Source organism: Trachemys scripta, chromosome 2 (assembly GCF_013100865.1).
Source record: "Trachemys scripta elegans isolate TJP31775 chromosome 2, CAS_Tse_1.0, whole genome shotgun sequence".
NCBI classification, from domain to species: domain Eukaryota; kingdom Metazoa; phylum Chordata; order Testudines; family Emydidae; genus Trachemys; species Trachemys scripta.
In genome coordinates, this window is record NC_048299.1 from 65,279,169 (window position 1) to 65,305,298 (window position 26,130).

The window sequence follows — 26,130 nt, forward strand, 5'->3', positions numbered from 1 at the left end:
GTGTCATCAAATGAAATCAATAGGCAGCAGATTTAAAACAAACAAAAGGAAGTATTTTTTCACACAACACACAGTGAACCTGTGGAACTCCTTGCAGAGGATGTTGTGAAGGCCAAGACGATAACAGGGTTCAAAAAAGAACTAGATAAGTTCATGGAGGATATGTCCATCAATGGCTATTCGCCAGGATGGACAGGGATGGTGGCTCTAGCCTCTGTTTGCCAGAAGCTGGGAATGGGCAATAGGGGATGGATCACTTGATGATTATCTGTTCTGTTCATTCCCCCTGGGGCACCTGGCATTGACCACTGTCAGAAGACAGGATACTGGGCTAGATGGACCTTTGATCTGACCCAGTATGGCTGTTCTTATGTTATGTTCTTATGTTGCACGGGCTTTGCTGATGGTCAAATTCCATGTACCTTTATAGGGTAATTTATGAATAACAGACCAAGCCACTAATATTTGTAATGAAAATGGTTTTTGAACATCAGAGAGGAAAATCATTATCTAGTTCATCATCATCATCTTTATTATTATTATTATTTGTTCTGGTGCCTAGGAGTCCCAATCATGGACTAGCAACCTATTGTGCTAGGCGCTGTACAAATACACAACAAAAAGACGGTCCCTGCCCCAAGGAGTTTACAGTCTATGTATAAAACAAGACACAGCAGATCAATACAGACAGAATGAAACAATATTGGTCAGCATTATAGACAGTTGTCTCAGCACACCAGTGTCTGTATCATGTCAATAATCTACAAGGAAACTATCTATTGCTAATCATCTGTCCATAGTCTCACTTCCTTGATTATTTGTCTGATTAGGTCAGTAGTTACTGCTATCTAAAGCTTATATGAATTATATATGAGGTAACATAAAAATAGTGAACTTTTTAAAGTTAATAATTTCTTCTCATTTATAAAAACAAAACAGAAACAAAACTCCACACGGGCAAAGTGGGATAAATAATTTTTGAAAGTTTCCAACACCAAAAGGAAACTTGTGCCCATACCAACCAATTATTGATGTTGGAAGCATATATAAACCATTTTTCATTGATAAAACTTTATAAATATGCTTAGTACTTATATAGCACTTTATAATAACTAACTATAATATTCCTAAAAAGGTGGCAATATAATTATCCCAATCCTACAGATGGGGAGACAGAGAGAAATCAAGTGACTTGTAAAAGTAAGTGGAAGAGCCAAGACTAAAATCCTGATCTCTTGTGTGTCCTAAATGTACACACCTGAAAAATTACTGTTGAAAAGAGGCATGTATTCTCCTTATAGAAAGGAAGACTTTCTGGTACATCTCTCTTCTATATTTATCTACTTCTTGATCAACGAGACTGATAGGACTTGTGGACTAGTTTTGCAAGGATGTGTAAGCACTTGTCATTTATACTGTAGCTGCTACCTACAGTAAGCATAGGTGTGCAAAAAATTACTACATTATAAAATATCAATAGAAAAGTATTTCATAGACCTGCTGAGATGGCTTTTAGGATGCATGAAGTCCATAGATTATAGACTGTCTCCCATTATGGGGCAGCCCCCAATTTAATATGGAGCTCTGTTGTGGGACAATTGAAGGATGTTTTGCTTCTTCATCTTTAATATAACCAAAAGAGCTAGAAGGCTGTTTGGATTCCTTGTGTTTAATATTGAAAATTAGTTGTGTGCCTGTCAATAGACTCCCCCTTCAGCTCCTGGAAACTCAGTTAAGCCCTTTGGGTGAATTAACCAGTATACACAGTCCACCAGAGTACCTTCAAGTATCTTTGTCATCCTTGCCCCCAGTACATCACAACATAGCAGCAATTATGTAGATCCCCTTTCTTGCTCCCTGGTTTAGCTTTTTATACTGCCTCCTTTCCTTCCTGGGTTCTCCAGCTGGTGAGCTAATTACCTCATTAGCTTGTTGGGCTAGCAGCAGGCAAAAGTGTTCTCTTCTACCTTAATCACACCCAGTGCCCTGGGTGTTCTAAGTGACCAGGGTGCTGGTTTCCATAGAGCCCAAGTTGAAACTGATAACAGCACTCTGTCACTGTGCCATGAAAACTGCATTTTCAGTCCTATATGTCAGTGGGGAAGTGACTCCTCAAAGGAGATGGAATGAGCAGAACAACCCACAGCCTGTACAGCTGGCCCACAGTCCCAAAAAGGAGCTGTCCGACAAGATGGACCCATCTTGGCCTGAGTTCCTCTACCACAGCAGGGACAAAGTGACATTAGAGACTTTGAGCCCTGTGGTCAAGGGTCACACTACTGAGACTGCCGCATATCTCGACTCATAGGAGATATTTTCCTCCCTACCCAATTTCCTCTTCTTCCCCATGGCAAATTCATGAGGATAAAGATAGCCTTGTGGGAGAAAGAGAGAAGATCTGTGCCAGGTAGAGAGAGAGGGAGAAATTTGTGAGTATCTCATTTACGTAAACTCTCCATCACCTCCAGAAGCATTACGGGTTCAAACCTTGGAGCAACTGCAGAGCCAGCCCTCATAAGGTTGGTCAAGCCAGTGCAAAGTCACCATACACACAAGTAAGGTACAAAACTTTCCCTTATGCCCAAGCACAAGAGGGTCAGGATTTAGACTAATAATAAGTATCAGAGGGGTAGCCGTGTTAGTCTGGATCTGTAAAAAGCAACAGAGAGTCCTGTGGCACCTTTAACACTAACAGATTTATTGGAGAATAAGCTTTCGTGGGTGAATATCCACTTTATCAGACGCATGACTTGCATCTGACGAAGTGGGTATTCACCCACGAAAGCTTATGCTCCAATACATCTGTTAGTCTTAAAGCTGCCACAGGACTCTGTGACTAATAATAAGTTCACCAACTGAGAATGTGATCCTAATGATGAATGAAGCAAAATGATTAGTCCTGACACAAATCTTCTTGGACCTGCCCTTACAGGAAATAAGGGCAGCTGTTAATAATTCCTTTACCTTGATGCTATAATCCATTGGGTTAGGTGGAGGAATAGCAAAACTCCACCTTGACTAATCGTATGTTCAAACAAATTCATCTTTTTTTCATTCTTTTTCTAGTGAAATGTTACTGTGTTAACGGAAATATCTCGGACTAGCACAACTGCTTTGACTTGCTTTAGAAGCACCTGACATACCAATACCCAACATAAAGGAATTGCCATTGCACCTCATTGCCTTCACTCATGAGGATTCCAAGTCTCTTACATGATAAACAGTAGCTCCCCTGTGGCTAAATTGTTTCACCTTCCAAAGTGAATACCTCAATTATTTTCAAACCCCTATCCGGTTAAAGACAGGAAATGAAATCCCGGCCCCATTGAAATTGATGGGAGTTTTGCCATTAACTTCAATAGGACTTGGGAATTTAAAAACTTTGTTTCTTTCTTACAGTCTGTGATATTTGCAAACTTCTTAGCATCCATTGAGAGTTCAGTTTTGTGCCTATAAGGCTCAATTGTTATCAGGTTTTTGGCATTGCTGTAGATTCAGCTGTCTTTGTTATCAGCAACATTAGAATAGGAGCTTAGAATCTTTCGTGTTTTAAGATCCCTTGAGCACCTCTTGTTTTTGAACCAATATGATGATTAAATATTTGTTTGCCGGGAAAACTGCATTTCCAGTCAGAACAATAGAATCAATAATTTTGTTATGACTTGGTCTGTGAGTTTACAGAATTATTTTTATAATGGTTTTGAGATTCTATTTATTTCCAAGAGATAATGCTAATGCTCAGAGAGTAAAGGTACCTTCTCTCAGAAGAATTCTCCTTATTCCAACCAGTTACTTTTCTCTGTCTTTATAACCACTTGCTAACCTTTCTCTTATTATGCACTGTGTAAAATTTTCCATTATCTCTAATTGGTACCTGGTTTACAAAGATAGCTTAATTCATTACTGAGCTACTTCTATTGACTACTTAAATGTTGCTAACCAGGATCTTTCCCTTGGGATCAAACTGTAACTAATTTTATTCTCTGAAAATAAATGGCTCTTTGCTGATGTAATGGGAGCCTTGGAAGATGTGGTTTAAAACCTATTGCAACCTTTGCATGGCATTTTCATTTCTATATTCCAGTACAGTATATTCGAATGGTTCTCAAATTCTGCACAAATGTGTTGTATCAATACAAACCTATTTGATAGTTTAGATTGTTTAGTCTTCATATAGCTGCGTGTAGGTATAATATATACTGCGGGGCCAGTACTATGCTGTTTCAGGAACCATGCTTGTGTAGGGCAAGTTCACTGAGAAACAGAGAGGCAGTTTGGGAAAACTGCTGGTTCTGTTTTTAGGGCCTGAAACCTAAATTCCATGAGGTGGATGCACTAGCACTCCTGTGCCTTTAATAGTGAGGGACAAAGCTGGATCCAGTTAGTTCCCAGTCAGTCTCTCATGGAGGTACAGGAGAGTAGGGTTTGCTAACAAGCATCTCCCAAGTAACAGTGACAGTAGTCATAGCAAAGTATGCTGGGATTTAAGGGGACTATATAAGCAGCACCCTTCCACCACACTACAGAAAGGCTTGGAAGAGGCCAAGAAGTTATGGGCAAGTAACCCATTTTTGTTTTGCTTTTGTTTCTTATGCAACTGTGTTTTACTTGGGATAGAATCTGAGAAACAGTGGCTGAGCCAGTTTCAAAAGATGGAAAATAAAGCTCCAGCCAGAGGTGGGTGTTTTTTTGGAAAACACCCTGGGATATTTTTTTTTTAAATCTGGCCTACCACCCATGCAAGCTGTGAAGTTCAGATATGAATAAAGATCCACATTTTCTCAAGTTTGAGAATGAAATTATGGCCCCATTGAAATCAATGGCAAAACTTTCATTGACTTCAGTGGGGCCCAGTTTTGATTTGGCACATCATAGAGAAATGAGCTAGAAGCAAAGTTTGGGTCCAGATGTCCCCAGCATTAGTAGCTGCTTGTACTTTGAGTTTTGGCTCAGGCCCATCGCTTGTTTCAGTTGCTAATTTGGGAAGAGATTCAATAAAAATTCTATCCAACTTCTGTGCTGTGGAAGCTAAATGGCACTATTATTGAATCTAGTCCTCTGTAGGGTACACTTAACTTCCATTATAACAATAATAATCCTAGCATTTGCTGCTGATAAATCCTCATTTGTAATTTTGGAAAGAAGGTGTTCTCATCAAACTCTGTTTCTGACAAGTTTGTTCTGAACCAATAACTGCAGAGCCTCCATTTTTAATTTTAAAAATGTTGGTAAATGATGACAGTGACAAGATCCATAACAACTCCCTGAAGCATGCTGTTTGTAATGTCAAATAGAGTTGGTAATGACATATGGCATTTGTAGTTCAGATGATTTGAGGTTTTATTTTAGTGTATGCACTGGCATTTAAACAGATGCGCATCTTAAATCTGAAATGTCAAACTTCTTGTGCATTAACTGTTTTTTTTTCAGAATTTTAGCTACTTAATAGAAAAGTAACACAAAATATTTACATGCAGAAAAAAAGATCATATTCCCTTCTTTGTTCCATAACAAAGATTTGTGTGTTGCTTTTATTTACAATATAGAGACCCATCCAGCAAATTTGTCCAGCTTTAGTTTTCTGAACCATCCTTCACATTAGTATCTAAGTGCTGCACTTACAAGTGCACTTGAAATGTCTAGTAAAAGTCATTTGTGCAGGGTAGAGGATCCAGGCAACAGTGGGATTCCTTTTCTACACCGCACTGTTTTCCTGGCCATCCCCACCACTCCCTCCCTGGCTTCCTTAAATCGAGTCTTCTCCTTTGTTGGCGCCACTGCTTGACAGACATCTATGTCCATGGAGGTCAGGAGTGCATTTGCATAGCTGTGTATAGTTAGAATTTATGGAATGTATATGGTTGAAAGCCCTAGAGAGGCGAAGCAAGTTTTTCCATCGCGCCAGACCAGTGTGCCTCAACAGTTGAGCTGGGAGGAGTACTTCTAGGAATCATAGTATTGTTCCTCTCCATGCCCATCCCAAATACTGGTGTGTGTGTGTGTGTGTGTGTGTGTGTGTGTGTGTGTGCTGTGTATGCGGGTGTTTTTGCTGAGATGTCAACAAGGTGCCAAGTAATGTTTATTGCAATGGTAAGTTTGGTGATGTGGACACGTATCATTGAGAACTGGACTGGACTCCGACCACTGAGAACAGGACCAAACTCATTCCACATAGGGACGCCAAAATTTTACACCCGAATTGGTCTGGATGCTATTGACAATGTAAGTATAAAAGGCTCATATCAATTTCTTAGTCATCACCAGTCCCCTAAGTCATTAGCTGCCTCCCGTATGACATATTTTGAATGTACAGTTTAAGCTATTTACATGTCTCTAAAATACACACAACTGTGAATAAGCCTATTGTTAGCATAAACTCTATTATGAATGGATTTAATATACTTTAACAGGATTTTTTTTTAATACTTAAAGAAAACTAAGGGCTTGTCTACACCAGAAGTAATGCATTCTACGGGGGTGTGATTTCTAAAGCACCCTAATGTGTTGTACATTAACTGATAAGAACAGATATAACTTAGATCATTTTTTCACATCTTAGCTCATAGACACTTTTAAAGTGCACTAGGGAATCTTTAGCATGCACAAGGAAGGTCTACATGGACTGATTTATGCAAACCACATTAGTGCTTAAAATCACACCCCCACAGTGTGCATTACCCCGCCACATAGACAAGCCTTTCAGATGTCTTCCCTTTGTCGTTTTTTTTTCCCCCTGTAGTTAAAAAAAAATTTTGTCTAGGAAAGTGGGTTAACAGAATAAAGACAGATGGGAGTAGATTAATTCTAACCCTACTTTATTGCAATGAAGCCTTTACAGATGTGTCTGCTGAACTTTATACTAAAGTTTCTCCAGTTTAACTTTCCCTCTAAATCAGTTTTGCACTATGTAGTGATTGAAAAAGAAACTGCCACGTACCTTTTATTTATTATGCATGCCAACTGACTCCTTGCCTCATGTTCAGTCCTTTTAAATTATACCCTCCCAGTGCATCCAATTGTGATGTAATTATATAAATGATGTGCCTTATCTGGAATACAATGTGCAGTTCTGGTTAGCCCACCTCAAACTAGATATAGCACAAGTAAAGGTGAGGGTCATAAACAAATGGTTCATGGTAATGATTGGGACATAGAAACACGCTTCTGACAAGAGATTGAAAAGTTTGGAACTGTTTATCTTGCTAAGAGCTGACTGTTACAGAAGTGGAGCCCAGCTGAATATTCCTTTCCATCTTAGCAAATGTTTTGCATTGGAGTTTATTTTTTCAAGGCAAACTTTGCATGGAAAGAGCCTAAAGATATAGGGTGAAATCTTGGCCCCATAAAAGTCAATGGGAGTTTTGCCCTTGACTTCAGTTGGGCCAGGATTTCATCCACACTCTTTAAATAATGAAAGCTGTGGTTCTCCTTTACAGGGTCCAGCGGGCAGCTCTGTTAACAAGGGGATCCCACAAGCCCCAGTGAGATCCTTTCAGCTCATCGATGTCCTTCAGTAGATCTAAATTGGAGGTAGGAAGCAGGCCTACAACAGTGATCGTAGGTTGTGACAGTGGAGCCAGCACTGCTCTCAGGAATTAAATTTACTTCCATTAAAAAATGCGGTCCAGTTATGCAATCCATTTTCTTTCAGCTAGTCTTATTTTGCCAGGATGACCTCAAACTGTCTGCTCCTTACACATCAGCAGACATACAGCACCTTCTGTATTACTACTGTAAAGTATTTTTATGAGGTGATTAACGCTTAATTCCTATTTTTCTAGTATTTTTGCTTTGGAGTTTTTTTAGGGTTTTTTGTTTGTTTTGTTTGCCATTTGTTCTCCATAATTTCCAGCTGTATAATATTAACTGATGTTTCATAACATAAACTACTAAGATTTGTGACTGAGCCATGGGAGAGTGAGAGGTTAAAGAGGAGTATAAGGGTGGGGAAGGGTTGAGACAGAGTGTGAGGGAGATCAGGAGATGGATGGGGTCACCTGAGCAAGTGGAGGCGTTAGAGGAGGACAGCATATGAGAAACTTCTGCATTTGTAACATGGGAGGAGGCAAGAGTTGTGAGAGAGGAAGGGTAACTGAGTATTCAGAAAAAGGGGACTGTTGAGGCTGGGAACTTGTAGAGGAGAGCTGGTCAGGAATATTTTGACGAAGCAGCTTTTCATCAGAAAATGCTGATTCATCAAAACCAACACTTTTTGCAGGAATGTCCCAATTTTAATGAAACTTTTGTCAGGAAATATTTCTTGGCTCCAGAATGAAATTGCTAATCAAAATGAGTCAAAGACAGAAAGGGAGCTTGTATATTGGAGACATGGGTTCAAGTCCCTGCTCTGCTATGTTTGAAGATTGGTCTCAAACCAGGGTGACAGCATGCACTCTCGTTGTCTCATTTTCTTATGAAATATTTTCAAACATCTTGGTTTTGTCCCAATGCAAAATGGGATATTTTTTTTTTGAAATCTCAAATACTCATGAACTGGGAAACCAGTTTTCCAGCCAGTTTTGCAGTACAGTTTATAATATTCTCAAGAAAGAGATTTTTCTCCTACAACATTATCCCAGATTGTATTTACATATATGATCATGGGGAAGTGCTGCTTTTTAGATAAACTTACCACAGAGTATGTGGAATAGTCACTCTGTTATGCAGTGTGTGAATGTATAATGTAACTATTATTATCCGCATATATAAAATCATACATGGATTCACAGATTACAAAGCCAGAAGGGGCCAATGTGATCATCTATGACACAGGTCATAGAACTTCCCCCAAATAATTCCTAGAATGTATCTTTTAGAAAAACATCTAATCTTGATTTTAAAATTGCCAATGATGGAGACTCCACCATGAGCGTAAATTGTTCCAATGGTTAACTACTCTCACTGTTTAAAATGTGCACCTGATTTTCACTCTAAATTTTTCAAGCTTCGGCTTCCAGCCAGTGGATCATGGTATGGTTCTCTCTACTAGACTGAAGAGCCCATTATCAAATATTTATTCCTGATGTAGGTACTTACAGACTGTAATCAAGTCATCCCTTAACTTTCTCTTTAAGCTATATAGATTGAGCTTCTTGAGTCAGTCAATATAAGTCATGTTTTCTAATCCTTTAATCATTCTCATGGCTCCAATTTATCAACATCCTTCTTGAATTGTGGCCACCAGAACTGTAAGCAGTATTCCAGCAAGGGTCACACCAGTGCATAATACTGAGGTAAAATAACCTCTCTACTTCCTGATGGAGATTCTCATGTTTAAGCATCCCAGGACTGTATTAACTCTTTTGGTCACAACATTACACTGGAAACTCATATTCTGCTGAGTATGCACCAGGACCCCCAATATTTTTTCAGTCACTGCTGCTCAGCATAGAATGCATTTTCCTGTAAGTATGGCCTACATTCTTTGTTCCTAGATGTGTACATTTACATTAAGCCATATTAAAAACACATATTGCCTGCTTGTGCCAGTTTATCAAGAGATCTATGTCTCTCTGTATCATCCTCTTCACTATTTACCACTCCCCCAATTTTTGTCATCTGCAAATTTTATCAGTGATGATTTTGTTTTCACCCAGGTCATTGATACAAGTGTTACATAGCATAGGACCAAGAACCAATCCCTGCGGGATCCCAATAGAAACATGCCCACTCAGTGATGATTCCCCCATTTACAATTACAGTTTTCCTTGTTTACAATTTTGAGACCTATCATTTAGCCAGCTTTTAATCCATTTAGTGTGTGCCATGTTAATTTTATATTGTTCTAGTTTTTTAATCAAAATGTTGTGTGGTATTAAGTCAAATGCTTTAGAGAAGTCTAAGTACACCTCTACCCCGATATAACGTGATCCAATATAACACAAATTCGGATATAAAGCGGTAAAGCAGCACTCTGGGGCGTGGAACTGCGCGCTCTTGTGGATCAAAGCAAGTTCAATATAACGCGGTTTCACCTATAATGCGGTAGGATTTTTTGGCTCCCTAGGACAGCGTTATATCGGGGTAGAGGTGTATATTACATCAATCCTGTTACCTTCATCAACCAAACTTGCAATTTCACCAAAGATATAAAGTTAATCTGTCAGGATCTATGTTTCCATAAACCCATGTTTATTGGCATTAATTATATTACCCTCTTTTAATTCTTTATCAATCAAGTCCCATATCAGCCGCTCCATTATCTTGCCTAGAATCAACATCAGACTGACATGCCTATAATTACCCACATCATTACATGACGGTGTTGTGAGAGAGATACACATCCATATTGATGCAAAAATAAGATAAATAAAATTACTATAACTTTTATAAAGGTTGTTGCATATTTGTGTCTTTACTGAATATTAAGATATAGCTACAAGTATGTTATAGTCAGGATGCTTGAAAATATAACTAGCTAAACATTATATGTATTGTTATGTTACAAAATGTTCAAACTCATCAAAGAAATACCAAAGGCTTTGCTTTTTGTCTCCCAAGAACAAGCAAATGTCAGAAAGGTAACCTCTTTTTGGTTATAGAGCCAAGTTTATTATCTCCAAGTGTGTTTATACAGTCTATGGAATGCAGCTGTATAATTTCTATTTTGCTTTAACACTCAATACTATTTTCTTTAATATTAGGTTTTGAAAGATGTATATAAGAGATATTGTGTTTCATGCTTTGTATAGAATATTTGATGAGTCTATAATTAGGAATTATGAATATACTGCAATGGTAGGTTGTAAATCTAGAAACCATTTGTTCAAAACAAACAAATCCATCAGAGCGCCTCATCAAAGAACAGGACAAATCCCTCTTGTATAAGATATCCGCTTGGTATCAATATGATTTTTTTTTTTCAAGAAAACAGACTTTGTAAGATATTTTATGTTTGAGAAAGAGTCCTGGTTGTGTAAAGGATGGGAGGGTGTTTTCATTCAGAAATTCTAAAAAGAAGTAATGCTTAGGGTGTGTTATCAGAACTGTAAACCAACTAATAAAAGTGGATCTTTTAGCCCTCCTTTTGGAAAGAACCACCTTAGGTTAAACCTACACAATGAATTATAGAAATATGCTTATTGAGATTGATTTCCTTGTAAACACACTAAGAATCCGTTCTTTCAATCTGGAGAACATTTATGGTGGGATATGTTTTACAGATTATATTGGTTACTTAAAGGTGAAAACCTTTGTCGTTTCTCAAATGCATAAGATGGCATATGTTTCTTTTCACTTGTATATTTGCAAATATTTTGTATCTAAACACAAACCTTCATATGATAACTGCCTGATATCATTGTTATGAGAATAGTAAGATGTTTTATGTATAAATATATCAATGCCATATGATGCTTTAACGGATTACAGATATAAGTAGCCATTTGACTATAGATAATTTATAATAATTAGGAAATTAGTTAAGCAACCCCTCACCAAACTCATGAAGACAAGAAGAACCTCTCCAAAGATTGGTAAAAAGAAAAGACAATACCTTTTTTGATGACCATTCTGAAACCACTTTCCAGAGTGGTCACATTGGAGCACTCTGGGATAGCTCCCGGAGGCCAATAACGTTGATTTGCGTCCACACTACCCCAAATTCGACCCAGCAAGGTCGATTTTAGCGCTACTTTCCCTGCCGGAGAGGAGTACAGAAGCCACTGCCATATTGATCCACGTCACGGGGGAGGGAAGGTGCATGCTGGGAGACCACATGGTCACACTCCTCTACCACCTTGTAGAGGGGTGGTCACCCGCTCCTGCCCTGAAGGGCTTGAAATCAGCCCCAGGGACAGGGCTGAGGCTGCGTGAGGGCTGCAGCTAGGGAGAGCAGCAAGCCTTGACTGATTGGGGAAACAGCCACAGCTGGGGCCACGCCCCAATCAGACCATAACTGGCCTTATAAAGGCCAGGAAAAGCCAGGAGCTGTAGGACTCTCCCTCTAGCTCTTGAGAGAGACAAGCCTGGCTGCCTAGGAGCTGACAAAGGTACCTAGAGTGGAGCAGGGCTGGTGGAAAGTCTAGAGGAGCTGGGGAGCTCCAGCCTGGGGAACCCCCAGGCTGCAGGCCTTGATAGAGGCCAGAACAGGTACTGTGGCTACAGAGGGGTAGCTTGGGGTAGGCAAAGGCAGCAGGTCCAACCCCCCTTTGCCAGTGATGAATGGTGTGTACACTGCAGTCCGCTCCAGTGAGCGGGGGCTTGACGGTGACTGGCAGTAGCCATATACTGAGGCGAGGTGGGGATAGGGGGTTGGAGGTTCCCCTGGGAGGGGAGACCCAGAGACTGTGGGGGTACTGCCAGGAGGCAGCCCCCAAGGGAAAGGGCACCAGGGTCCAGGAGGGATATGGGGGCCAGCGACAGGTGAGACACTGGCCAACAGAGGGCGCTCCAGAGGCTGGAGACCTAATTCCCTGGACATCCAGCAGGAGGCGCTGCGCCAGTAAGTCGCCGCATCGCTACACACCCTGATTGATTCTCACTCCTTTGCTGATGTTTCTTGCTGCTTTTTGACACTTCCTCTCACTTCTGCAATAATCACTTGGCTGCACCTAGATCTCTGATGCTTCCTCTTGCCCTCTAAGTGCTTTCTTACACTCCTCAAGGCCAATATTGCAACCTTCCCGAGCCTTATTTGTCACCTAAAGATCTTTATATGATTTTTGTGCATACTCTCTGTACTTACTGTATTTCACACCCAATCAAGCTATCAGATAAAGTTAGTTATGTGTTTTTTAAAAGCACGACTTAGATGAATCAGAGTAAGCTATTTTAAGAAGGGACAAATGCTGATTCTCCAAAGTCTGTGTTTAATTCCATAACTGTCACATTCACAGTTAACTTGAGTTACTGCACATTAATATATTCCCATATACTGCTGGATGCTGAATAAAACTAAGACCATGCAAAAAAAATCTTTTTATCTGATGTCCTACTAATATTAATTACTAATGGCACTAATAATTTATTTGTTGTAATAGGACAATGTAGAGATTTTATTATTTAACTTACTTTAATGTGTTAATGTGAAAAAAGTAAGTCAATGTACTTTTGCAATTTTTTTGTTTCTACAACCACAAGATTTATTTGCTATATGAACTTAATGCATCCATATCTCCTTTGTGCACTTACTAAGGGACTGATACTAATGCCTGCAAGTAAGGGCTGCAGGATCTGATCCTAAGTGTGATAGAAAAGTTCACTATAATGAATGTGATTTTTCTAAGATTCTGTTCTATCAGTTTCATTAAGTAACTTATATTTTCCTTGTATAGCACTGATAATGCACACTATCTAACATACACACATGGTAGTATTGCTTTTGAAGATCAGTATGATATTTAAGAAACATCCAGCTGAGTCCTCTAAAGCCTGGAAAGATGCCTCAGAGATGTCATTTTGGCAGTGATGCACTTTATCATTATTCTTTTCTATTTTCTGGGCTAACTAATCATAGATTCACTGGAAGGCAGGATAGTGGGGTTGAGAAGTGTTTGATGTGCTTTGACTTTTTGGATTCTGGGAGGAATATTTGGAGAAGTCTAGGAAAGCCTGAATAGCAGTGTTTGAAAAAGTTTGGCGTTCTAAGGCTTTCGCCAAGGATGGGTCCTAATAACGACAAGGTGGATGTGCTGAAAGTTGCTCACCAAAGAATACTAAGGACATATCTATGCTATAAAATTACATCGACCTAAGTTACGTCGCCGTACAGCCACTGCAGTTATTACATCACTTGTGCATGTGCACACCATGCTCCTTGTGTCAGCGGTGCATCTCCTCACCAGCAGTGCTTGTATCGGTGCAGAGTGCAGTACACTGTGGGTAGGTATCCTACTGTAAAACTCACCACCATCCAGTGCAGGGTGTTTTGGAAAGTTTTTGCAATGTCTCATGGGGCTGAAATGAGTCCTGCTGGGGTGACCGGGATCCTAGGGTCAACTTCTCATAATGCAGTGCTTTCCATCCCATAATTTCATCTGCATCTCATAATATTTTGCACCTCTTTTCAAAATCCCTACAACATCATGCATCCCTCCTTGCTGTCCACCACCTGTGACAGACACATGAAGCCTGCACACCTCTGCACTATTGTCATGAGCATTGCAAGCACAGGCACTTGATCCTGAAGGATTTGCAGAGTTACAAGAGGAGCCACGGGGGACGTAACAATTCCTTGGAGGCTAGATTGCTGTGGGATAGAGAGAGAAACAATTTAAGGTTGCTGGTGGCACTCACGGAGCAGCTGGAGTTGATGGAGTGCCAATTCTGGGCCCAAGAAACAGCACCAACTGGTGGGATCGCATTGCCATGCAGGTTTGGGATGATGAGCAGTGGTTGCAGACATTTTCCACGTGCAAGGACACACTCCTGGATTTGTGTGCAGAACTTTCCCCAGCCCTCCAGCACAGGGACACCAAAATGAGAGCCTCAATGACAGTAGAGAAGTGGGTGGATTGCTACTGGTCAGTCAGGAATTAATTTGGAGTTGGGAAATCCAACATGGGAGCCATTGTCATGCAAGTGTACAAGGCTGTTAATCACCTCCTGCTATGCAGCACTGTGACTCTGAGCAATGTGCAGGACATCATGGATGGTTTGGCAACAATGGGCTTCCTGATCATGACATCACGCAGAAAGTCCTCTTTAGTTTTCCGTGGCCACTTTCTAATTCTGCGCAGCCGTTCAGCCAGCGATAACAAAGAGGGAGGCTGGGCTCCCAAGGTCATATCTGTGAAGCCAAAATGCAACATTTTACAGAAGCAATATTGTTTGCAACACACGGACCACTGATTCAGTGATTTAAAACACAGCCACTATTCACATACCTGTCACTAACTGGGTGACTCCAGGCAAGCACAAGACCCCAAAATGGTGAGTAGCCACAGGGGCAGAGGAAATCAGTGTTCCAGGACTGTGCTGCCCACTGGGCACGTGGCTCTTGGGGACAGCCAGCACTGTAGGGGGGGCCTTATAATCATTACTGTCCTGACATTTTCCACAGGCTGTGTTCATTATGGAAGATATCTCGCTGCTGAGGGTGAGCAGAGAATCAAGGGAGGATCTTCTCCAGGACTGTGGCTTCCGCCCTGGCCTTTATGCAGCTCGCCTGTGTGCAGCAATGGTCGTCCACCCCCCCAGTGATGGCAGAGTGGCATGGTAAAGTTACCCTTAATAGGGCAAGAAACAAAGCAGCTTTGCCAAAGAACCTGCAGCAGCAGATTGCCCAGTATCTCCAAGAGAGTTTGGTGGAGATCTCTGAGGCAGATTCCCGTGAAGTGAGGGAGTGAATCAACACCCTGTTCCGCCGCTCAGACTAGGCATGTGGTGGTACGTGCATCATACAGACACAAGCCTGCTTTCTGCAACCTTCCAGCCCCCAAAAACTCGCTTCAGCAATTCCCAAAATCAAATCTACTTATCAGGGGCTTCCTCTCCGGTTTTCGCTTCGCCGACAGCTGTGACTGGCTAGCCTCCTCTGGGGTAGAAAAGAGCTCCTGGCTGCATGCATCTCTGACATCCAAGTCATCCTTTGCCTCTGGGTCCTCCTCCCCCTCCACATCCTTGTCCAAGATTTCCTCCTCCTGGCTTGGTCCACTCTCGACTGGCACGCAAGCCACCGAAGTATCCACAGTGGCCTTCGCAGTGGAAGTGGGGTTGCCAACGAGTATTGCATCCAACTCTTTGTAGAACCAGCAACACTTGGGCACAGCATTGGAGCAATGATTTGTCTCCCGCTCCATGTAGTAGGCATTCCGCAGCTCCTTTACTTTACTTACACACTGCAGTGTGTTCTGGTCATTGCCCATTTCTGTCATGCACCATGATATCTGTCTGTAGGTATCATAATTCCTATGGCTGGAGCGCAGCTGGGACTGGACAGCCACCTCTCCCCAAATGCTGACGAGGTCCAGCCGCTTGACATTGCTCCAAGCTGGCGATCACCTAGTGTGTGGAGCAGACATGGTCACCTGGAAAGATGCGCTGAGACCACTGCATGCATCACGGAGCAAACAGGAAGGGGACTTTCAAAATTCTCAAGGAATTTAAGGGGTGGGGCTCACGGTTGGTCACCTGAGGGCAGAGCAGTAGAGTTCAAACCGATGACCAGAGAGCCAAGAACAGGCATTGTGGGACACCTCCCGGAGGCCAATCACAGCACTGTAATCGACCAGGGTGTCTACACTGGCACTGCGGTGCTGTAGCCCCGGCGCAGAAAGCTGTACGCCTCTCATCAGGGTGGGTTTTTTTCTTTTTCTTTTACAGCGCTACAACTGCACAGTTTCTGTGCACTAAGGTCTGGTCTTCACTGGGGGGAGGGAGGAATCGATCTAAGTTACGCAACTTCAGCTACATGAATAATGTAGCTGAAGTCGACGTACTTAGATCTACTTACCACAGTGTCTTCACTGCAGTAAGTCAACAGCTGATGCTCTCCCATCGACTCCGCCTGTGCCTCTTGCCTTGGTGGAGTACCACAATTGACGGGAGAGCGCTTGGCAGTCGATTAATCGCGACTAGACTAGATACAATAAATCGACCCCCGCTGGATCGATCGCTACCCGTCAATCCAGCGGGTAATGTAAACAAGCCCTGAGTGGCTTGGCACTGTGTACACCTCAGGAGTTACACCACAGACAGCTGCTTTACTGCGCAGAAACTTGCCAGTGTAGACAAGGCCTAAGTCACTCTGCACAGTCACCTTATGAAGGTGCAGCATGCTTTCCACCTATGCATCCTGATAATCCTGCTAGGTTATGTAGATGTGGTGGCAAGGCTACAGCTATGCTTCTCCTGCCTCTTCCCTCCCTCCATTTGGAGTAGCTAGCATCCCACGGCAATGAGGAGGGGGTAGCACAAGAAAACAGGGAGACTGCAGTTGTGGCTAGTCCAGCGTATTAATAGTAATGATGCTCAACAGTCTGCTTTCAGAGGCTTGATTGAACTCTTCTGGAAGATACCAATACAAAGACACAAAACAGTCACAAAATGTTATCACAATTGTTAGACTTCATGTTTAAAGCTTATTGCCTATTTTGTAGCTTTTCAGTCTAAAGGAATTTCTCCAGCTCCTAGTTTTACTGATCTGTATGAAGCGAGTGGAAAGGATAGATCTTTCTGTCTTTTAAACTGTCAGTACATGCGTAAATTAACATAATTATTCAAGCATCATGAAGGGTTTAGAATACAACCCAGAAAAGGAAATCCCACCCAGATCTTCTGACAGTGAAATCAGCATACCAGGCATATTATACTGCCCTCACTGTGCATGAATATCTAGGAAGATTTCCCACCTACAAAAGCAAATCCTCCAAAGGGCAGAACTTAGCACTATGAATATTTTTTTTATTTCTGCTCCTTCCTTAATGTGTTGCTCATCTGCCATTTATTCCGATTCTTTGTTCAAAGTTTGCTTAGCTGTCCCTCAATTTGGCAAAAATGAAAATAAAGATTAGATGAGCAATTTAGAAAACAGATTCACTACAGCATCTTTTTAAAACCTTAACTCTGGTTTATAAGGCTTTCTGAATCTTTTCTTCTATACAGAAGAAATGTATACATAAAGATCCAAAATCTTTATGATAATAATTAACAAGTAATGCTTTGCCTCTCAGAAGCTCAAAAAGCTTTTCAAACAGCAATGAATGGAAAGAATGAAATGGAAATTGTGTTCATGCTACAGTATTATTAGATTACTTTTTTTATTTTCTCTGCTAAATTGGATTCTTTGATTTGCCCGATACAGCTGTTGAATGCATCTAATAAACACTTGATTTCAGTAAAGGAGTCTATTTTTCACCATATGCACTCATGCATAAGAACAAATTGTGTATGGACATAATTCTCTAAACACCTTGTAAGTGTTTGCAGAATTGGAGTTTTAATTTTCATTTTATTCTTGGAATCATATGTAGAATCCAATGCCCTAAATCTTAAAAAGTATGACATTTATCTTACAGAATCTGTGGTTTTCATTATGCTGTTTCTCATTGGACTTTTTTTTTTTTGCTTTTGCTTTTCAGGTTGGCTTCATGAGCTGGGGAAACGTATAGAGTCTCCTTACTATGGCAATAATACATTAGGAGGCCCGTCAATCAGAAGTGCCTATATAGCTGCCCTGTATTTCACTCTCAGCAGTCTCACCAGTGTTGGGTTTGGAAATGTTTCAGCCAATACTGATGCAGAAAAGATTTTCTCCATTTGCACAATGCTGATTGGGGGTAAGTAAAAATGTTTTGCAAAAAGTCAAATTTGAACAGGGGGGGAAAAAGGCAATGTGAAACTATAATTTGAAATGAATTCAAGTAAAACACTAATCCTAAAATGCCATGTCCTTGATTAAATTTGAAATTTCTGAGCCATGATATGGTACATTTTCATTAGCTCATTAGCAAATTCAATGAATCTGAAACCTTTTTGTGGTATAGTAAACCAACAAACAATTGTCTGCAGGTCTCAATCTTTAATTGCAAGGGGAACAGTAATATTGAATAAAATGTGCCTGATCACTGTTGTAGATTAATATCAAAGCTGGAAGGGTTTTTGTTATATTTGGTCTGCTTATTGTTATCTGCTTTTGATTTATGTTGATAAATGTTTGTTACTGTTGAAAAAATATTTGCTCATTGCAGTGGCTTTATTTCTGTTAGTCAACCCACCACCTCACTGCAAGATTCCAAACTGGTTTCATCTTCAAAATGTGGTATACCTGGATCAGGATAAGTGACAGTAATAGAGAAAAGTGGAGAGAGAGTTCTGCAGGTTTTTATACATTTACTTTCGTCTCTTCTCCAAAAATATTGACATTAAAGCATAATACATTGTCATAACTATAAAGGGAAGGGTAACAGCCCTCCTGTGTAGAATCCCTCCTGGCCAGAGACTCCAAAATCCTTTTACCTGTAAAGGGTTAAGAAGCTCAGGTAACCTGGCTGACATCTGACCCAAAGGACCAATAAGGGGACAAGATACTTTAAAATCTTGGTGGGGGGAAGGCTTTTGTTTGTGCTCTTTGTTTTGGGGGCTGTTCGCTCTTGGGACTGAGAGGGACAAGACATCAATCCAGGCTCTCCGAATCTTTCTGAACAAGTCTCTCATATTTCAAACTTGTAAGTAAACAGCCAGGCAAGGCGTATTAGTTTTTATCTTTGTTTTCTCAACTTGTAAATGTACCTTTTTGCTAGAGTGTTTCTCTGTTTGCTGTGACTTTGAACCTAAGGCTAGAAGGGATTCCTCTGGGCTCTTTAAGTTTGATTACCCTGTAAAGTTATTTTCCCTCCTGATTTTACGGAGATGATTTTTACCTTTTTCTTTAATTAAAAGCCTTCTTTTTAAGAACCTGATTGATTTTTTTTCCTTGTTTTTAGAGCCAAGGGGGTTGGATCTTGATCCACCAGGAGTTGGTGGGAAAAAGGAGGGGATGGTTAATTTCTCCTTGTTTTAAAATCCAAGGGGTTTGGATCTGTATTCACCAGGGAATTGGTGAAGAGTCTCTCAAGGCTACCCAGGGAAGGGAATTAGCATTTGGGGAGTGGTGGCAGCGGACCAGATCTAAGCTGGTAGTTAAGCTTAGAAGTTTTCATGCACGCCCCCACATTTGTACCCTAAAGTTCAAAGTGGGGAAGCAGCCTTGACATACATATTTCATACTAATCAAAGGTGATGCTCTGCATGAGTGGAGGGGAACCAAGTGAGTCACCATTAGACCGCTGTGCAGCACATTGTTTTTCTGGCAGCTTAATTGTCCCAGATTTAGTGGTAAGTATTTTCACCAATGAAGTTTCACTCCAAGCCTAGTCTTCATGACTCTTATTGTCAGTTCAGCAGTGTAAATTTCCACAGTGTAAACTTGACACCAGAGACCATGGTACATGCTGAATACCACTGTAAATTATGAATTCACAGCATCCAGCAATGACGTATAAAAATATAAAAAGCCTGATGAATTTTCAGCTCTTTTTCACTGTCCTGGCGATAAGTAGCTGTAATTATAATGAGTCAGACAAGGAACAGTGTCTTATTAATTCCAGCAGTTTCATGAATGCTACAGTTAGTACAGTAATTAATTTTATTGATAACATACAATTTCAATGCTGAATAATAGTGAAAAGGTTAAATATTTAACCTTCAAATGTTCCACATGCATTCAAGGTAGTCAAACAAAACTTTTTGTAGTGGAATACAGGGGGGGGGGGGATTGTTTTTATTGAGGTAATCAAGAAATATCCATGAGGGGACGATGAAGACGGCAGAACTTCAAAAAACTTACCTTGGTAAAATATAAAGGAACCCTATAACTGCCATTTATTTCCTAGATAGAAGAATATCACTTATTTTCATTTCAAATATCAGTTCAGATGCTGGGGGTGGGGCGGGGGGGTGTGTTCTTTTGCTTGTGCTTGTTTGTTTTTGTTGGTTTAATTTGCAGACTTTATAATAATCAGAAGTTTGACATTTTTCATGTTAAGATAAGAGACTTCATTCTCCCTGCAGTTCATGGCTATCTTTCACTGAAGTCAGAGAGATTCATTTGAACTCTGTATGATGGGGCACAAGGAATCAGGCCTCCAAACAGTTATTAGCTCTCAGAACAGTACAAAAGAGTTAGTAATTCATTGGTTTGAGATGCAGATCTTGTGTTTAACTTTGAGGGATGTTTTCTAATACCTGGGTAGTGGGTCCAGTGCGTGTGTGTGTGCGTGCGTGCGGGGACCGGGGTATTGAGGAAATGCAGACGGACTGTCAGATTCTTTCAGGACTATAATGCAGTTGCAATAGAAGAAAACTGGCAGCTGAAAGACAGGTTGAGTCAAGGGTATGTTGGAAGAAGAGGGAATGAACTTGCATTCGGGAAGGGGCTGGGTGGAAGCATATGTCAAGAAGAGAAGGAAGAAGAGGTTGATTTAGAGTACTTTTGACTGAAGGTTTGTGGACATTTAAGTATGTGGGACATTATTTAGGGGACTCAGCAGAGAGGGCAAAGAGGGGCAGTGGAGTTATGGGGCAGTGGGAGGTAACAAGCATGGTAGACAAAGGAACTTATCTTCACCTCAGTAGAATTTGTTGAGGATAAGAAGATTCATCTACATTGTTTCAAGGCTTAAGGTATTTTTGTCTGAAAAAATGCGGTTCTCAACGTGCCTTTGGTGTATAATTTTCCCAGCTCTTATGTTTTACTATACATTAATGAAATGACTAAAGTCTTGAAAATTAATACTTTATTTATTTTGCAAGATACTTGCCCTGGCGAGGCATTAATTAATAAATCTGTTGGCTTCATATGGAGTGGATTTTTTTTTTTTAAAGCAGAAGGAATAATGTTCTCTGGGTGTCACTGCAGGGTAGGTCAGTTGGGAGAGTATATATCATTGACTAAAGTGTGAATTTATTACATCATTAAGAAAAGAATGATCTAGCCTTTATTAATAAAGTTCTGTAGGCTGGCAGATAAAGGAAAGGAAGAGCCTGTAATTTTTTCCTGTAAGCACTTTTCAAGCATGACCTTAAGAATGGGGGAGAAAAAATATTTATTGATTATATCAGATGCTTCCTTATCTTAGGTTTATGAAACTTTGGTTGATGCTTATGAATTTTACATAATGTCTGTTCTTCAAAGGTAGCCATTATTTACTGTGTATTGATTTTTATTTTATTATACTGTATTCTTGTTTTATTATATCTGTTTGCTAGCTTTGATGTACTGATTTTGTATGAATTTTTCAATTATGGTGTAAGACAGATAAATAATCATAGGAAAGATAAAAATGTCTTACTCCATGCAATATGTGGTCCCAGAGCTGAAGGAGAAAGTAAGTGGATCATGCACAGATAGAATTTTCATGATAAGTAAGATCTTTAGACTTTAGTAGATCCATCTTTCTGCTCTTGACAGGTGAACTTGCTTTCAGCAGCCGAGTCCAGATATATTACAGATTGCATTGTGTTATTACTGTATTTATTCAGCAGAACACGGCAATAGGGCAGCCATTATTACTGGACACTTTTGGGAACTGTGGCCTTAATCTTTCTGCCTCAGTTCCCCATGTGTAAAATTGGGATAATACCACCCTCTCACCTCACAGGGGTGGTGTGAAGGTAAATTCATTCATGTTTGTGAAGCTTTCCAATACTGTAGTGATGATTCATTAGTCACATAGAAAAGTCCATTTGAAAATTAGTAATTCTGAATTCAGAGAAGGGTTTGAAGAGTGTGCAGCAAATAAGGCCTGTGGCAATACATTGAATGATGATAAAAAAATATTTAAATAACTACCCAGTCAGAGACCATCATGACCACTGGAGATGGCCAGGGTTGAGAGTCATTGCCCGCCCCCAGTTTTTATATGAGGGGGCATGTCCCCCCACTTTTGAAAACCTAAACTCAGCAGGGATGCAGCAAGGGGGAAAGCCCCCCAGGCTCCTAACCAGAGCAGGGTGCCATAATGGTGGAGCCCCTACCCCGCTGGCAAGATGGAGGGGCAGCTGGGCCATATTTGAGTGAGTGGCATTGCAACCTGGTACACGAGGTTGCAACACCACTGAAATTTGGCCCATTTTGGTTGCTTGCCTCCTCCCACTTTTCCCAATGCCCATGGTGAACATTCTGTCCTGTGCACTGACTGAGGGTCCCATGGAAATAAATATTATGTGATCATGTAATTAAAGACACACAGAAGGCATACACACATGACTGTATGCATGGACACCCTGAGTTTGGCATTTCCTAACTGTTGGCTGCTTGACTTTGCAACAGCAATGTTCTTTTACCATTGGTTTTTTTTAATGTTCTCTCTCTCTCTCTCTCTCTCTCTGTGTGTGTGTGTGTGTGTGTGTGTGTGTGTGTGTGTGTGTGTATTATCTACATACACACACACACATGTTCTCTCACTCTGCAGTCTGTCTCTTTCCATTACATCATACTCATCCCATTTTACTGATTTGCTTGTGTTGCCTTGATTTCATCTCAGATCACCTCTGAAACATTACACATTTTATTACGAAATCTCACCAAATGGGTTCTGTGTTTTGTTTAATTCTCTAATCTCCTTTGACAACAAAGGAGCTACTGGTTCCTTCATTGCACTCTTCTTAGCCTATAACAGTTTTCAAAACTTTTCTAAACTAGAGAATATGTTGTCTGTCTCTAGCTCTAGAAGGAAACATCCCTTCTTTCTCACATTCCCCTTGTCTTTCTCTTTACCCACGGAATCTGTTTAAGTTGCCACTTAAGGTCAGTACCATGTTTCTTGTTTATAAACCGGCATGTTCAGTACTCTGGGGAGCCTTTCTCTGCTTCCTTTCTAGTGCTGTGAAGATAGATATACCTTAAGAATAGACTCTTATAGAGTAATTAGATTCTTAAATAGTTTTTCGTAAACAATTTATAAATAGGTACATTAGGTACCCCATTGTAGATGCAATCTAGAACTAAATACTTCCACTCACAACAGACAAGCATGCTGCACACCTAAACACAGACAGATTATGTCTGTGGGCATGCTTTCAATTTTGCCTTGGGTCTTTTTATTACCAAGCCACTCAAGTAAAAAGCTGTGTGTCAGACCTGTTGGGATAATTGGGCCTACACATTTTCTGTAATTTTGAGCGCAACTGTAAAAAGTGAATGAAAATTTATAAAAGGGCACAGTAACAAATCTTGATGGGAAAAAGATACAAAAGAGACTCAGACTGAGTTAGTCCAAACAAAGGCTATGTTTAACTGGCAAGCCTACTTGGTTACTGGACCATGTATATGTTCATGCGTGCTTCCCATACAAGCACAGAGTGTCCACATATGCTGTGCTGGACACGGGTCTAACACTGTGTATACATATGTCCACACTGCCAACGTTATTGCTACGATTTTAGGGGTGGTATCCCAAGGTTCTGTGCAGACAGGGAGACACCCTGGGAATCGCTTTGCTTTGTGTTCTTGGTGTTTGTCCCCTGCCATCACACATTTGTCAACAGCAGTTCCTGATCATATCTCCCCTCACTGTTATTCCCTGCAACACTGGGGTGGGAGACATGGAGCAATCGGATGATGATGTGGCTCTGCTCCTGCTCCTGCTCCTTATCACGGGACAAATGTTTATGCAGTGGAGTGGGCAATCGGCGAGATGCTGGATGGAATTTGGGCAGAACTTTCTGACACATCGAAGACAGCTGACCTTCAATGTCATAACAATTCACTTCACTCCCATGGTATAAGATGTGGTGAATGCCTCTATTGCCATGGATGCCCTTAAGTGGACTGTCGGTTCAGGTGCAGGAGAACCAGCCCAGTGTAGTGGGATCACGTTGTTTTAGAAACCTGGGAGGCCCAGCAGTGATTTCAGAACTTTTGAATGAGGAAACATACCTCCATGGAACTGTGTGAGGAGCTTGCACCAACCCTCCAGTGCCAGAATGCTCGATTCAGGAAAGCCATACCAGTGCAGAAGTGGGTATTGCCCTATGGAAGTTGGCAACACCGGACAGCTATAGGTCCACTGCAAACCACTTTGGGGTTGGAAAGTCCATTGTTGGGGTCATGGTTTTGCAGATTTGTGAGGCAACTAACACTGTGATCTATCTACCGATGGTTACCATAAGAAAAGTTCCAGAAATAGCTGGATTTGAGAGGATGGGGTTTCCAAACTCTGCCAAATGGGCCATTGGCAGTATCCATATTCCAAAACTTTTCCTTCCAAAAGGGGAGAGTGAGTATGTGAACCCAAAAGGTTACTCTTCATTTGTTCTTCAAAGCTTAGTGGACAACAGAAGCAGATTCATGAATACAAATGTGGGAAACACAGGAAAGGCACAGGATGCTGTGTAGATTGGGAATTGTACTTGAAGAAGAAAGAAGGGACTTTATTCCCAAGAAGCTGTCTATGGTGTGTCTGTGCTTTGATGCTGGCAGACCAGATGCGAGCTCATGTCAAGGCCCTAGGTCTCACTGAACACTAACAAATGCATAGCTAAAAACAATTTTGCTTACTTGTGTGTTAGTGTTATCAAAATAAATATTAGATGTTAAATTGATAAGAATGTGTTTAGTGTGTTATAAAATGCGTGTGGGATGCTGCATGTATTCTCCTCACTTAGCTATCCCCCCATATTATAAAGTGATAGTAAGCATTTGTATTGTAAACCTCCTGTGATTGTGACTTGTCAAACAGAAATAAGGCTTGTATAATGCAAATGATGGTCTCTGACAAGAAGTTATTAAATCCTGTTCATTAAATGCAAATGAACTGTTGTGTGAGATGAAGGATCAAAGACTCTTAAGTGCATTCTCCCCACCCCCAGCTCTCGATGAAGAAGGGACCTGCATGGAAACTTGCTATCAGCTTGATTTCTGGGGGAAGAAGATACAAAAATGCCTCACAAGAAAAATGATTATGTTCTTGCTATTTGAACTCTCACAGAGACAAAGACACTAAACTAAAGCAGAGATCCCCAGGGTCAATCTAGGTCTGCCCTAAAAGACTTTTGAATGGGCAGATTACTACATCTCTGTCATCTTTAGGGGTCATAAATGACGAGTCATATGTTTGCCTGCTTTAACCTGTAAATAACTCTTGTTTCTTTTTCCTAGTTAATAAACCTTTAGATAGTTTATTACAGGATTGGTTACAAGTATTGTCTTTGGTGTAAGATCTAGGGTACCAATTGACCTGGGGTAATTGACTGGTCTCTTGGGACTGGAAGCACCCTGAATTTTTTTTTTTTTTGGTGTAAGTGAACACTCTCACTGAAGGACTGTCCGGATATGTCGACTCTCTACTCAGACCTTATGCCACCAGCACTCTCAGCTATCTCCGTGACACCACTGATTTCCTGAGAAAACTACAATGCATTGGTGATCTTCCAGAAAACACCATCGTAGCCACCATGGATGTGGAGGCTCTCTGCACAAACATCCCACACACTGATGGAATACAAGCTGTCAGGAACAGTATCCCTGATGATGCCACAGCACAACTGGTTGCTGAGCTCTGTGACTTTATCTTTAGTCAGCACTGCTCACTATTACCCAAGAAAATGGGGGGATTGGGATCTTTGCAGTTGGGTAAAGGTGAGGAAGAAAAGAGTTCAGTGCATTGTGGGAACGGGGGTGGAGGATAACTGAAACTGGAGACCTGGTAC

The 26,130-nt window shown here is 40.9% G+C and overlaps 1 protein-coding gene across 1 annotated transcript in view; it reads left to right on the forward strand.

Moving 5' to 3' along the window:
- Positions 1 to 26,130, forward strand: part of KCNH8 (potassium voltage-gated channel subfamily H member 8) — a 343,253-nt gene that overhangs the window by 257,904 nt on the left and 59,219 nt on the right. Inside the window, exon 8 of the mRNA XM_034760755.1 lies at positions 18,021 to 18,218. Within this exon, the coding sequence (XP_034616646.1) occupies positions 18,021 to 18,218 (198 nt within the window). The remainder of the gene's footprint in view (positions 1 to 18,020; positions 18,219 to 26,130) is intronic.